This window comes from Dermacentor silvarum, chromosome 5 (assembly GCF_013339745.2).
Source record: "Dermacentor silvarum isolate Dsil-2018 chromosome 5, BIME_Dsil_1.4, whole genome shotgun sequence".
Classification (NCBI taxonomy): domain Eukaryota; kingdom Metazoa; phylum Arthropoda; class Arachnida; order Ixodida; family Ixodidae; genus Dermacentor; species Dermacentor silvarum.
Genome location: NC_051158.1, coordinates 83,723,564 through 83,738,764, shown reverse-complemented (window position 1 = coordinate 83,738,764; position 15,201 = coordinate 83,723,564). Strand labels below are relative to the sequence as shown.

At 46.7% G+C, this 15,201-nt stretch overlaps 1 protein-coding gene across 1 annotated transcript in view; it reads right to left on the bottom strand.

The window, feature by feature from the left end:
- Positions 1-6,929: 6,929 nt before the first annotated feature.
- Positions 6,930-15,201, bottom strand: part of LOC119453558 (translation initiation factor IF-2-like) — a 116,426-nt gene continuing 108,154 nt past the window's right edge. The window contains exon 7 of the mRNA XM_049667987.1: positions 6,930-8,678. Coding sequence (XP_049523944.1) covers positions 8,530-8,678 — 149 coding nt within the window. The 3' untranslated portion in view covers positions 6,930-8,529. The remainder of the gene's footprint in view (positions 8,679-15,201) is intronic.

Sequence of the window (15,201 nt, the reverse complement as noted above, 5' to 3'; positions counted from 1 at the left end):
AAGATCGGCGTTGCTTCACCGGACGCCCATCTACTCAACTTATGGGACCGCAGGACCCGACTCCAAACTACCTACCGCGCCAACGGTCGTTGCTACAAAGTCTTGCTCAGTATTCGCCGGCTCACTAGTGCCACACGCCACTACGTCCACAAACTCCATCGGGATCGTCCGCAAAGTCCATCGGGATTGAACGTACGGGTTTGTCGAAATTGTGGTCCACATTTCGTGTCATCAATGGCAGCAGAAGCGGAGGCAAGCGCCTTCGAACAACAGAAGACATCCTGCTGGCCACCAGATTAACACCACTCGAGTTCCAGGATGAGGCAGCAAATACTTTTTTCCAGAACCCGCAGAAACCCCAACACCCATTTTGTACGAACGAGACCCAGTAATCTCCGAAGAGGGTATACATTCCCCCTTTAGCAAGACAGAATTGCTTGCCGCCCTACATACTGCCATACCGGAGAGTGCACCAGGCGGAGACGGCATAACATGGTCGGCGCTTTTGAATCTAGATGATAACAATCTGGATGATCGTCTGGTGCTGATCAACGACGTCTGGAGCATAGGCGTACTGCCCGAAGATTGGAGACATTCGTTGGTGGTGCATATTCCTAAGCCTGGAAAGACACCTGACCGTTTTACGCACCTGCGCCCCATCTCACTCACGTCCGTCTTGTGCAAGCTGTCGGAGCGCATGGTTCTGGCTCGCATCACCTATCACTTGGAGATAATGGGGTGGTTTCAACCACTTCAGACAGGATTCCGCCAAAGCCTGTGCACGAACGACAGTTCGTACCTTCTGCGCAAGACAACGCACCTACCTCGTCGCAACCAGGATGTAGAGCCCGAACTCTTGGTGGCAGTTGACCTAAAGAAAGCATTAGACACCGTCACGCTTAAAGCGGTGCGCGACGGTGTCACGCATAGCACGGGTGTACGAGAGCCCAAGCGAGCGCACCAGTTTTATTTATCCAAAAGATGCAGGAACGAAATGAGCAAATTTGCAGCATTTTATTACGCTCGCCACGAAAGCTTTGGTTCACATAGATTTCCGTTGGATCTGAATTTTACAGCGAAAGCTCTTCTGGGTTCATTCCGTTAGCCGTTTCAGTTGGCTATGGTGTCGGCTGCCGCCTCCGCCGCCTATGTCCGTAGCACCTATCGCCGGGAATGAGGCAAAAATATCAATTTCCCGCCGGGATAGAACCCGGGCCCGCTGCGTGGGAGTCAGGTTCTCTACCAAAAAGCCATGCCAGACAGAGAGGCAGAAAGACAAGAAACTTTATTAAGGTCCTCAGGAGCCATTGGATACCCAGAGAGGACCCTTGGATAGCTGTTGGCTAATCCCATGTTGGAGCCGGGAGGCCATGCCTCTCTGCTCTTTCACGGGTCCTCTGGACAGCCTTGGACTGGTCTTCCTGTTTAGTGCTCGTGATGGCCATCTCCCAGTCTTGCTTTTGTTTAAGTAATGTAACACAGGGCACTGCCAGATCCTGTGGGCTAAATTACAGAATTCTTCTCCGCAATCCGGACAAAGATTATCTGTCTCTGTGTGGAGTCTACTCAGGAAGACTCTCGATGGGTAAGAACCCGTCTGAAGCATCCTGAGCGTACGGGACTGAGCTCTACTCAATTTGGTATGTGGAGATGGAAAACGCCGCTCCCCTCTGTCATCATCATCAGCCTATATTTATGTCCACTGCAGGACGAAGGCCTCTCCCTGCGATCTCCAATTACCCCTGTCTTGCGCTAGCGTATTCCAACTTGCGCCTGCGAATTTCCTGACCTCATCATCCCACCTGACTTTCTGCCGTCCTCGACTGCGCTTCCCTTCTCTTGGTATCCATTCTGTAACCCTAATGGTCCACCGGTTATCCATCCTACGCATTACATGGCCTGCCCAGCTCCATTTCTTCCCTCTGTAATGGGCCGTAATTTCATGGAACGTAAGTAGAGGGTCATTATGGCCTACTAACCCGCAGAGGTCCCACACCCGTCACGACGCGTGAGTTCTCGTGCACGGTGGTGAGCAATCTCATAGGGGTTCCGGCAACCCGGCAACAAACCTTCTCCCATGTGGGCTGGGAACCATGTGGGCAGAGTCTGTGAACGATTTATTTTTTAGAAGCGCTGCCGCTTGTTGTGCTAACGAGGCCCGAGGCGAAGGCCCTGACCGCCACGTGGGAGTCCATGTAAATAATCGATAGTTAAGGATCAAGCATCTCGATTGCCATGGCAACCTGCTCAGCCACATCAACCATGTTAGGCCTTACCGAAGCCGCGGAGAGAAGTTCACCCCTGTCGTTAACAGCAGAGACTGTGAATTGTGTATGGTGTGATACCTAAACCTTTTTTAAGTGTTCTTTGGAGAATGTCCCATAGGAACACCCCATCCCTACAATAGACAAAACAGTGATCAATCGTTTCAGCATGTGGACACAAACAGCAGTTTGTTGACCACGGCACAAAACAGGCCCTAATATACAATCGAAGCTTGTTCATGTCTACCCTTAACGTCTGTGTCTCTTCGCGCCCCTTGGGCAACCGCGAAGCGCGCTTGTGCCACTCCTCCCGCATTCGACGTTTTTGTCTTCATTCAGAGCTCGCTCCGTTGCCGCTCATCATTCCAGCGTAGAATTTCACTTCTCTTTTGTCGTCGTAATGGGGAGGCCGCGTTTACGGGGGTATGAGTCATTGCTTAAGGGGGTATAAGCCATTGCTTAAGGGCTATGAGCCATTCATTCTCTAACGTGACGGACAGATTTATTATGACGCAATTTTATTTTCAATAATCACAAGCGGTAACCACGCCGCCGAGCAAACTCTAGACATCGAACGCAAGCGTATGTGGTTCGACAACAACTTGTCCCTCATCAGTGGGATCCGCTCCGACGAAGAGCGACACAATGCCTTGAAAGTGTTGATGAACATTACGCTACTCGTGGAGACGACTTTGGTGAATTTAGAGTTTGGGGCACTTGTAAGGAATCTTAAATCAAGAGAAAACTGCCTGCGTTCAACACTATGAACGGGTACATATACCCACCATTTGCTGTGATGGTCCATCCTCATGGAGTGACAGGGCCGGCGATTTTTTTTTCTAACCAGGTTTTGACAAGAAGGGTTGCCGAATGTAACTTGAAGAAAAAAGCTTGGCCCCTGGAGGAATGGTCATCTGACGGGCACGCTTAAGTTCATCCAGGTAATAGCATTCCAAATAAGGCACATGATAATGAAGAACTGGAAAAAATGTGCCTATGAGTGCAGCAGAAATTTCATTACGGAATGCAGTGAAAATATAATTCATGCTAAAGAGAGCTTTAAGAAAGTCAAAGCCGTCAACAACCTCCTTTAAGACCCCAAGCAGCCGGTGGTGCATCTCTGACCTGTACATGATGAAACAAGTATCTCTGGAAGGTAATTGATTATTCAAAGTTTAACAAATATCTTAGAAGTGGACTGTTTATATCACGAAAAAAGAATAACCGGGCGACAAGTTGCCTAACAAAAAAGTGAACTAGGTCAGGACGCCCACTCGCCATAGGAAAAAAAAACTTATTTTTGGCGGTGCTTTGTCCTCAATGCACTTAATGCTTTATTACACCTTGTAACATTCGCAGTGCTGGTCGCACTCTACGTTGGGGCCTGCAGATAAGATTGCCCCGCTTGCAGCGATATCTTTTCTTTTTATTTTTGCCACACCCTGATTGGCTACGTAGCGCACAAAAAGCGCGTCGCTGAAAGAATAAACTGGATTGTCTTCCTGGCACTGCGTGGGTCGTCTGTTCCTTGGACCGGTCGTCCTGCCGCCCTCGGCGTCGAGCCGCCGAATACGTAACAACCTGTCTTTTAAATTCTGAATCATGTTAGTTTATTCTGAACCTGTTTTGATCAATTCTGCACTTGTTTTGACCCTGTTTTGAGCACCGACAGCCTGGGCTCCTAAAGTTCGCACTTAAAAAATTTATCACGCCACGTGGCGTCAACACATGAGCTCCACGCCAGCGCCTGCTAGCATGCGGCGGACAAATGCCCTATGAACGCGTCGTAGCTCGTGAGGAGACCCGCGATGCGACATGACCGCCGCCTAGCGTCGAGACGTGCACATTTTGCATTGCTGTTGCACTATATTGCCCGGGTAGCACGCCATGTAGCAGTTGCATAGGTAGCGGTACAAGGTAGATAGAGCAGTCTTGAGGAAGAAAAAGATCATGGAGATGTATAAATACTGATGTAATGAAAATATGTCTGGTATAACCGATTAATTCAAGCAGGGTATGTGACTGTTTGGCAACATCCCATTTCAAAGGGAATTCTATTAAATCATCATCATCATCCTTAGCATTCTATCGTGGCCTTTCACACGCGATGTGACATCCGCGCCGCGTAGCGTCGATACGTAGAAACCTTGCATTGCAGTTGCATTCTATTCCCCCATGTCTCCCGACATGGGCAGTTGCATATAGCGCTTTCATGCTGTATGTAGCTGGGCCTGCTTAACTCAAGAAGACTAGGTGACTATTTGTCACCACCCCGCTCCGAACGGGGTGTGTATATACCATCTTTATCATCATCTTAAACAGCGATGTACCGTGCCACGGGTCAAGAGATGTGACATGTGTGCACATAGTCTCCATATCTTTGTTTACACTTTGGAACCCGTTATAGCGGGTGCGACTGTTTTCACAACAAATCCTTGCAGGGGCGGCGCCTCTCCTCGATGACGTGTCATCATTTTCTTTTTTTTTTCTTTCTCTTTGTTTGGCGGCGTTCCAACGCCACCGGAGAACACGCAGGGCTGGTGGTGACTAAGCACAACTGTGGCCGCGGTGCCGTGCGCCAACGAACCGTAGATGCGAACCGTAGAGCTATGCGCGCGGCTGCAACCAGGCAATATCGGGCTCAGCAGACCGCTGTGCAGAGAGCAGAACAAGCCGCAGCAAAAGCAGCAGCTCGCCTACGACGCCAGGCGGACAGTTCAGATCATTCGGAACTGTATTGCGTGGTGCCGAAAATGGTGTTTTAGTACATGTTTACAACCTCTGTCTGGTATCTGGTGTATTTCCTGCCAAAATGCAGATCTCAAAAGTACTCGCACTGTTTAAAAAAAGCTAGTAAAACTAAGATATCCTACTACAGACCTATTTCTATTCTTCAACGTTTTCGAAAGGACTTGGGGAAAATAATACTTCGGCGTGTTTAAGATTTCTTAGAAAAACAGATCCTGTTAACTGACTGTCAGTATGTATTCCGAAGAGGAACGGTAACCGAGCTTTCCTTACTAGAGCAAAAGAAATTGGCATTGAGAAACTTTGAATTAAATCTGCTCACAGTCGCGATTTTAATAGACTTGATTAAAGCGTTCAATTCTATTAATCTTGAACTTTTACAGCGAAGCTGTTAAGGACTCAGTTTCCAATGGCCGTGTCCACGTGTAGAAAAAAAAAGTCGCAGTTTCACCTGAAAGGCGAAGCATCAATTGCGATAGCAAATTTGTAGAGAGCTATACAGAGTAATGATAGTAGCTTTATCAGCTGTATAAACTTGGACATGCAGCAGCTCCGGCAACACGCAGAACTGTTGCCGACGCCGTCGGCGTTTTGCCCGCGTTCGCACAAAATGCGTGCGGCGTTGGTGACTGTTGCCGGAGCCTCTGATATAAATAGGCACTTGGTGCCGCAGCTAAACGTCGCCTCCCTTCCCTCCCCCTCCCCCCACTGCTTTTCGCGCGTCGGCACAAGGCGCGTTTTCTCTACATATATGGTGATTGTAAAGGAAGAAAGAGACGCCTACTTCTGCAGCCCTTAAGGGAGCACGGCGCAGAACGCGCGTTTGTTCTCCGCCGTGGGTTCATTCCCCGTCAAAGCGCGCGTCCCTCGCACCCTTTCACTCGCACATACAGCGTTCCGGGGCGCGCGGCGACGATTTCATCTCCATTGACGTCATACGGAACCTCACGGCGACGGCGACGACGACGGCGACGCCGACGGCAGAAATCTGCTTTGGAGTGTCCATATAATTGCTATCGCAATAAAACTGTCATCGGCTCGAGCAATTTGCGATAGCAATTATATGGACACTCCAAAGCCGATTTCTGCCGTCGTCGCCGCCATCGCCGTGAGGTTCCGTATGACGTCAACGGCGATGAATTCGTCGCCGCGCTCCGGACGCTGTATGTGCGAGTGAAAGGGCGCGAGGGACGCGCGCTTTCACGGGGAGCGAACGCACGTCGGAGAGCAAACGCGGGTTCTGCGCCGTGCTCCCTGAAGGGCTCCAGAGTTAAGCATCTCTTTCCTCCTTTCCATATATAGAGAGCAAACGCAACTTTTTCCGTCGCGCGAAAGGCTGTGGGGGGACGGGAGGGAGGGAGGGGAGGCAACGTTTAGCTGCGGCACTAAATGCGTGTTTATATAAAAACGCCGCGCGCGTTCGGTGCGAACGCGGGCAACACGCCGACGGCGTCGACAACAGTTCTGCGCGTTGCTCGTTGTTGGTGCTGCTGCATGTCCAAGTTTATACAGCTTATAAAACTACTATCCTTACTCCGTATAGCTCTCTACTAATTTGCTATCGCAATTGGTGCGTCGCCTTTCAGGTGAAACTGCGCTAATTTTTTTTCGCACTTTTAATAGTTCAGTCTGAGAAGATTTAACATAAAAGGCATGCGCTGCCGGTGTTTTGTTTCATAACATTTGTTTATGGGCTGTCATTCTCAAAATTCTGAGGAGCTTTATAAACACCGACATGTAGCAGCACCAGCAACACGCAGAACTGTTGTCGACGCCGGCGACGTTTTGCCCGCATTCGCACCGAACGCGCGCAGCGTTGGTGACGTGTTTATGAAGAACGTGCCAACCTTTGCCTTACACCCTACGGCGGTGTACCGTAGCGATCATAAGGCTATTGTCCCCGTGGCCACTAAATAAATGAAAACAACCCGATCGTATATATTTCTCATACTTTATTAGTTTAAATAATCACTTACACTATGACACCTTACTAGTCATAATTAGAAATACATAATTCCCAACATAGTCTAGCTTCGCTGGTCTTCCATCTCCACTCCAGTGGAAGCGCTGACAGTTTTTATTAAAGGCGCTACAGTTCTACGTATTCGTCGCATTACTTTAGATAGTCAAAATCTTATTCAAAGCAGCGGAGTCAAGTTGTTAAAATTAATGGCATCTCCTCCCATATCAAGAAAGTAAAGTTGGAGTTCTCCAAGGGAGCATACTGGTACCCCTTTTTTTCAATGTCTACGTAAATGATCTTGTTCTTGTCGATAGTGGATCGAAATATATAATCTACGCAGGTGGTAGTACCGTGCTTTAATTTTGCGTCGAACAATATTTCAAGCCTAATTTCAACCACAAATTCTGTCCTTGCTAAAATACATAGGTGGTCACAGGACACTGGTTTACAATAAACACTGACAAAAATTCAGGTATTCTATTACAAGCCAAAATAAATGTGTGAACTTAGAAACGGACATTTTAATAGGCTCTTCAAGAATTGAGCTTGTCCGGTCTGCGAAAACGCTAGGTGTGTTTTTTGTAGCCATATGTTCTGAAGTGATCAGATAGACTTCCTTGCAAGAAAACTTCCGCAAGTCGCTGGAATACTGATCAGTTTAAAACCACTGCCACGCAACGTCAAACTTCTCTTATACAATTCTCTCTTCCTGGGTCATGTACACTACTGCTGTCTGGTGTGGTGTGTGACGTCTGCTACCAACATAAATCGATTATTGCTGCTTCAAAAAAATTTAATTCGTACCATCTGTAATGCTCGAGCAGATGCTCATACTGCACCTCTCTTCAAAAAGTTGAAATTACACTGCACTCTCTGTTAGACTTCAGGCTGTCGTTAGCCTATCGTAAAGACGAGAAGCAACACCTGTCGTACATTACATCCTTAACGTAGGTAACTAGAAACAGAACAGAACACAGCACACGGTCACCTGAACACTGGCATGTGCCACATTCTTACACTAACTATGCTTTTCAAATTTTACATCCTTGCTTACGACGCCTGTTAACCACACTTATGCACAACAAAAACGATGTTACTTCTTGTCCTGTTTCGCTTTTGTATGAGTTCTTCAGCGATATTTGAACATGACTGAAGTCGTCACTTCATTTTTTTTCACGGATTTCTTGCTAATGTGTAAACTGCTCATTTCTTGGCTTTTATGGCTTGTAGTGTTTCTTTATATTGCAATTATGGTTGCTGACACAAGTCTAAGCAAAAATTGTACTATATTGCATTTTTTATGTTGTCGTTCCTGAATCAGTGCCTGTGCCTGCGGCTGCTACCCTCACCCTCAGACTGGGTGTTAAGGCCGCTCAGGTTGCGGTGTGCAACCTTTTCCTTAAATCCCCCATTTATTTGTGTGTTTATGGAAATAAAGGCAATTCAACATTCAAGCAAAGGCTTTTCTTTTTGCGGACGCTCCCATTAATTGCACATTTGCTGCTGCTGCTGCTGCCGCCGCCGACGCCGCCGCCGCCGCTGCTGCTGCTGCTGCTAGCCGTTCCTGCGTGCTGAATTATCAGCGCTCTCGGCTGTTCTTCGTGCTGTTTCTGCGGTGATTTCGGCTGTTCTGCGTGCTGTTTCTGCGGTGCTTTCGGCTGTTCTGCGTGCTGCTTCTGCGTCGGCGGGGGTTTGTCTCTTACCTGGAAACAGGTTACACGTCAGATAGCGTAGAACGTACATCTGCCTTAGTACACCTCTCCTCGCCACACGTCTCGACAAACGCCAATTGAACATCGACCTCGTCCACGTGACATTACTTTGTAACGTCTTAGAGTGTGCAGTTGCACGAAATTTTGTCAGCTTTCCGGCATAGCGTGTGAGAGGTGTAGCACAAACATAAACATTAGATGACTAAAATAATCCTTCGTGGTGGCTTAGTGGCTATGCCAGTGCGCTGCTAAGCACCAGGATTCCGGAATAAATCCCGGCCTCGGCGGTCGCATTCTGATCGGGACGAAATGCGAACACACTCACATGCCGTGCATTGGGCGCGCGTTAAAGATCCCCTCAGGTGGTAAAATTTTCCGGAGTCCCCCACTACGGCACGCCTCATTATCGGATACTGATTTTTGCATGTAAAACCACAGTATACAGATATGTTTAAGCATGGTCGCAATTTTGACTTGTGAAGATGCATAAATATAAACGTTGAGTTGCAAACATTGCACGTTGAATGAGCTGAAAATAATTGCAATTCTACACACAGTATCTAGTATTATAGAATTTCAATAATAGCTGCACATAAATTCAAACAAGTTCGTTGACTCTCCATAATAATAATGCTCTTTAGTGGGTAATGACGCTCACAGCGGAATATTACTTACAGCATTTGGGATTTACAAAGACATAGAACACCTTTACAAGATAACTGAAATTTCAGCTTTGTATAAGTACTCCTATCTCCTGATCGCAAGAGACAGAATTATATTCAGAGCCATCGATACCTCAATACAGCTAAGAGAAGTCGGTAAGTTCTTGCCAGATGAGCCACAGTCATGGCATCAGGTTAGAAGGCTGATTAAAGAGCTTCAGCTCTAACAAACACTTCCAGCGAGAACCTCTGCCAAGCTAATCTAAGGTTTCTATTAGAATTGCCTCCTATCTTAGCGATTTTTCAGCGGTCCGAGCGGCGTTACACCTTGATTATCCCAGGGACTGACTGGTTATGAACTGTGAATGATAAGCAAAGAATATAATCGAGCATAGGGAAATCCTGAATTGCTCCGGCCAATCAGTTCAGTCAATCCCCTTGTCCGGTTTACCACCCGTACACTCCCTTCTGTCATGAAACATGATGGATTATCAATAAATATGTCAAGTTAAATAATTTGATTCCAAAGTGCTGCACACTCCGTCGAGAAGAACGCCGAGGCTCAAGGATGATGCTCCTTGTGTATTTTAAAGCGAGCCCTCATGATTGTATTGTAATTAAATTTTGATATTTGTAAAGTCAAACATGTGGCATTTTTTTATTGCGCTAGCAATTATATTGTCACAAGAGTGCGCTCCCGTCGGCTTCACTCTCACGAGTGAAGCCGACGGGAGCGGACGTGTCGAGTCGAGGTGCCATTTCAGCGCAGCAGGAGCAGCGTGCCAAAGAGATAAGTTTTGTTATTTTATATTTCACTTTTTGGTTTTTTTAGGAGGGTTAGCTTAGCCAAACAATCTTTATAAGTTATTTTAATGCTTTCTCACTTTCTTGGTCTTCTCGCTTAGATAAAAGTAGGTAAATAATTTTTTTTTTCTTTTCCACATCTACGCCTTGTTAGTACGAGATGATGGTTGGTACTAGGGGGAACCCACGCGTGCGTTGTTCTGAGTGCGAGCGTTCCTACGCGCTGGAAGAAACGCGGTTTAAATCAGCACGCGAAGCGAATGGTGCAGATTTTATCTGTAGGATGTGTGTGCTAGGGTCGCGGCTAGACCGCCTAGAGCAAGACAAGGATAAGTTAGCTAAGCGGGTTGGAAAGCTAGAAAAGGAACTTCAAATCGAGCAGAAGCAGAGGAAGGAGGCAGAAGAAAAGCTAGCTAACGCAGAAATCCAGCTGAGCGCCACCATTCTGCAAAGCAATGATGAACGCATCGAGGCGAGCACCGCGAACGGAGCTGGCTCCGATGCGAGTGTAGAGACAGCCGAACCCGCCACGCCGGTAAGCAGTGGCGCAAACGTCAGTGATAGTCACGAAGGGGATACCACTGACGCGGCCGGGGAAGAAAACAAAGCCAAGGGCAAGAATAAGAAAGGAGGGGAGGGCATTGTGACTTCGGGGGCAGCTTTCGGCGGTGAGGGGGAAGGAAAGCGTCGAGTTGTCTTTGTTGGGGATTCCAACATGCGTAAAGTAGAACCGGCGATAGCAGAGAGGGTAGGGGCAGACGAACGAGTCCAGGTTAGCGCGCTTCCGGGAAAGCCGATTAGAGAGGTGATCGCGAAGGCCAAGGAACGCATGTGGGACACAATGGAGGAGAGACACCTAGTGGTGATAATGGGCGGAGTGATTGACGTACTGAACGGACGAGCAGCAGGAATCACAAAGCAAATAGCCAAAGGGGTCACCGACCTGCGGAATGTTTCAAAAGAAGTACAAATCGCGGTGTGCACGGTGCCAGAGGTTGAAAGGCAGGGTTATAAAATTGAAAGGGCAGTTCTTGCAGTAAACAGGGAAATTTGGACTCTAGCTAAAGCAATGAATTTTACGGTCATTGACATCAACCGTGAAGTGCACCGAGCAGGCCGCGAAGGCGCTTTTGTGCGTGACGGGATACATTTTAGTGAAAGTGTAGCAACACCGGTCGGAAATCGATTCGCGGCACGAGCTGTAGCTTTTTTAGGCGGGCCCCAGGCAATCAGGAAGCAGGATTAGGTATTGAACATAGCGAAACACCAGTAAAGGGCAGATTTAGGCGACCAGGAGTCAGGAAAAGACGCAGAAAGGATAAGAATAGAGAAGGTAAAATTTGCTACATTAACATGCAGGGTGGTCGTAAGCAGGAAAAATGGCTGGAAATTCAAACGCAACTGAATGATGAAGCGATTAGTGTGTACGCCTTGACCGAAACGCATCTACGAGATTTGGAGCAGCCGCCGGTTATTGACAACTTTGTATGGGAAGGGTGCAACAGAATGACCGGGTCAAGGAAAGGCGGAGGCGTAGGCGTACTAATTAGGCGAGGTCTGAAGTGGCGAAGGGTAAACGAGACATGTAAAGAGCATTTATGGATTAGTGGTACATGGCAAGGTAAAAAGACGTGGCTGGGAGTAGCTTACCTGTGGACAGGTAGTGATAGCAGGGAAAAAAATAAGGAATTGGTCGATTGCATTAGAAGCGATATTAATGAGTTCAGTAACTCGGGCCAGGTGATATTAGTGGGAGATATGAACGCGCACATGGACGATTTAGACGGATATACTGATTACAACGGCTCTCTAGTGCTGGATTTGTGTGATGAACAGAACCTTATAGTAGTTAACAGGGAGAATAAGTGTCATGGACAGGTAACGTGGCAATGCGGAAACAGGCAGTCATGTATCGACTACGCCTTAGTCTCAGAAATGGTCTACGAACAACTGGACCAAATGATAATAGACGAAAATGGAAAAAATAGCCTGGGAAGCGATCATAGACGTTTAGCATTAAAGTTTGGGAGAGATACCAGCTCAGAACATGAACCAATAGCCTCAGAGTTTTTAAAAATGAATGACGAGCAAATAACAGAGATCGCAAACAACATAGAGAAGAAAATTGAGGCTTTTCCTACAGCAGTCTGGGAATATAAGGAACTGGTGGAGGTTATGCAGCATGGAATAAGGCGGACACGGCAATACAATTGTTGGATTGGAAAGAGGAAACCACGTAAGTGGTGGAACAAGGAAATTAAACAAGCTATAGAAGAGCGTAAAGAGGCATCTAGGGTTCATCGAGAAGCCAAAAAGTTGGGATTACAAGAAGAAGAGGTGCTCCTTAGATGGAATACATACCGAGAAAAGAAAAGGGTTGCGAGTGAGCTCGTGCAAGAGAAAATTAAATGCGCAAGTGAACGTTGGGTGCATAACATTCACAAAAGAGACAAAGGCGCCCCAAAAAGATTCTGGAACCATATAAAAGCACTCGGAGCTCCAACTAGAAACTCGCAAACGGCTATAAGGGATGAAGACGGTAACATCTATGAAGGCGATGATGCGCTGCGGTACATCACAGACGTTATCAGGCATAACTTCGGGACGAGAAAAAGCGTAGTTCAGACAACAGATCCAGCAACAACAGAGAGGCCTGAGAGATCAAAATTCAGCATAGAAAGCTTTTATTGGAAAAAGGCAGCAGAAAATGTCCCTAACAACACGGCAGCAGGACCCGATGAAATCCCAATACAGCTAATCAAAAACCTCGGTCCAAAAAGCAAGGCACTGCTGACTAATGCCATAGAGCAAGTGATTAGAACAAAGAATATTCCCGTTGGATGGCGTGAAAGCAAGATGAATCTTATCTACAAAGGCAAAGGAGATAAGGATAAGACGAGCTCGTACAGGCCAGTTACAGTAACGTCGGTGATATATAGAATGGCAATGCAAGCCATAAAATTAGAACTGTCGAAGTGGGTGGAGGAAAACGGTGTATTGGGGGAACTACAGAATGGGTTCAGGCCAGGCAGACGCTTAGAAGACAATATGTTTGTACTAACTCAGTGCATAGAGATTTCAGTAGCTCAGAAAAGACCTTTATGGATAGCATTTCTAGATATTAAAGGAGCTTATGACAACGTAGACAGGGAATTGTTGTGGGATATTCTTCAATACGAAGGCATAGATGACGATTTCGTGGAGCTGCTGAGGGAGATATATCGAAACAACCAAGTACAAGTGGCATGGGAAGGCCGAAAAGGAAATGAAATGGTGGGAATTCACCAAGGATTGAAGCAAGGATGCCCTCTGTCACCATTGTTGTTCACGCTTTACGTCAAGGGCATAGAAAGACGACTGGAAAACAGCGAATTAGGTTTTGATTTATCCTACATGCGTAATGGACAAATGGTGCAACAGAAGATCCCTGGACTGATGTACGCAGACGACATTGTGCTACTAGCGGACAATAAAAAAGATTTACAGATACTTGCGAATATCTGTGGGAACGCAGCGACAAATCTAGGCCTTAAGTTTAGCACAGAGAAATCAGGGATTATGATCTTTAATGAGCACACGAGTAACTTCGTGGTGTCAATTCAACAGCAAGTAATACCCATAGTGAAGCAATATAAGTACCTCGGCGTACACATAAACGAAAGAAAGAATTACTCAAGCAACCACCAAGATAATCTGAAAATAAAGGGGAAGCGGAATGCAGCATTAATGAAACACAGAGCACTGTGGGGCCACAATAAGTATGAGGTGGTGCGTGGAATCTGGAAAGGAGTAATGGTGCCAGCGCTAACATTCGCAAATGCCATTATATGCTTAAAATCGGATATATTGGCGGGTTTGGAAGTTAACCAAAGATCAGTAGGCCGGTTGGCTTTGGGAGCACACGGCAATACGACAAATGAGGCAGTGCATGGAGACATGGGTTGGGCCTCTTTTGAAGTCAGAGAAGCACAAAGCAAAATTAGTTTTGAAGAAAGGCTCAGGAACATGGATGAAAATAAATGGGCGGCTAAAGTGCACAAGTATCTCTACATGAAAAGCGTGGACACAGAATGGAGGAAGAGGTCAAGGAAGTTGGCAACCAAGTACAGGATAATCGAAACTGTAAATAGACAACCAGGGGTCATCAGAAAGAAAGTGAGAGAAATAGAGACCGTGAATTGGATGCAAAGAATGGAAACGAAAAGGACAATGGAGATTTACAAGAATGAGAAGAAAGAAATTAGAAGGGAAAATCTGTACGATAACACAAAGGGCAGTGCCTTGCTATTTGAGGCTCGAGCCGGTTGCCTAAGGACGAAAACATATCGGAACAAATATTCGGAATTAGATGAGACATGTGTATGCTGCAGTAAAGATCCAGAGACCACTCAGCACATCCTAATGGAATGCGACGGGATCCACCCAGCGAGAACCGTAGGTAACGTGCAACTCCCAGAAGCGCTTGGGTTTAAAGTGGAAGGAAACATAAACAGATCAGCCGTAGAGATCAGCAAGAGACGATTAGAGTACTGGTGGAAAAAAAGTAGGGAAAAGATGGATGCGACCTGATCTCTTAAAATCATAGGCAGCGGTACAAGGTAAATTTTTGAAAAAGAAAAATAATGATAGGTATACAAAAATGCAAGATAAAGAACATGTATAGTATACCCGATTAAATCAAGCAGGCTAGGTGACTATTTGTCGCCGCCCCGTTTCAAAGGGGATGCCAATAAATCATCATCATCATCATCAACAACGTTGACCACTGGGATGAAGAAGACCACGATTGAAAAGATTGTCTTTCCGCCATCTTGGCAGTGCTACAGCTTGCTGTAGATAGTTTGTGAATATATTTTCGTTTATACCGTTTCCCTTGGCAATATGGCCACTCCTGGCGCATTTTTGCCGTCGCCGTCACCATGATGTTCTGCAAAACGGTCAAGGGTGATGACACCGTCACCGCGCGCCGTATGCCGTATGTGCGAGTATGCGTATGAGCGTGCGAGGGTGATCCGACGATCGCGGCTCAATTTTGCGCGCGCATGGGA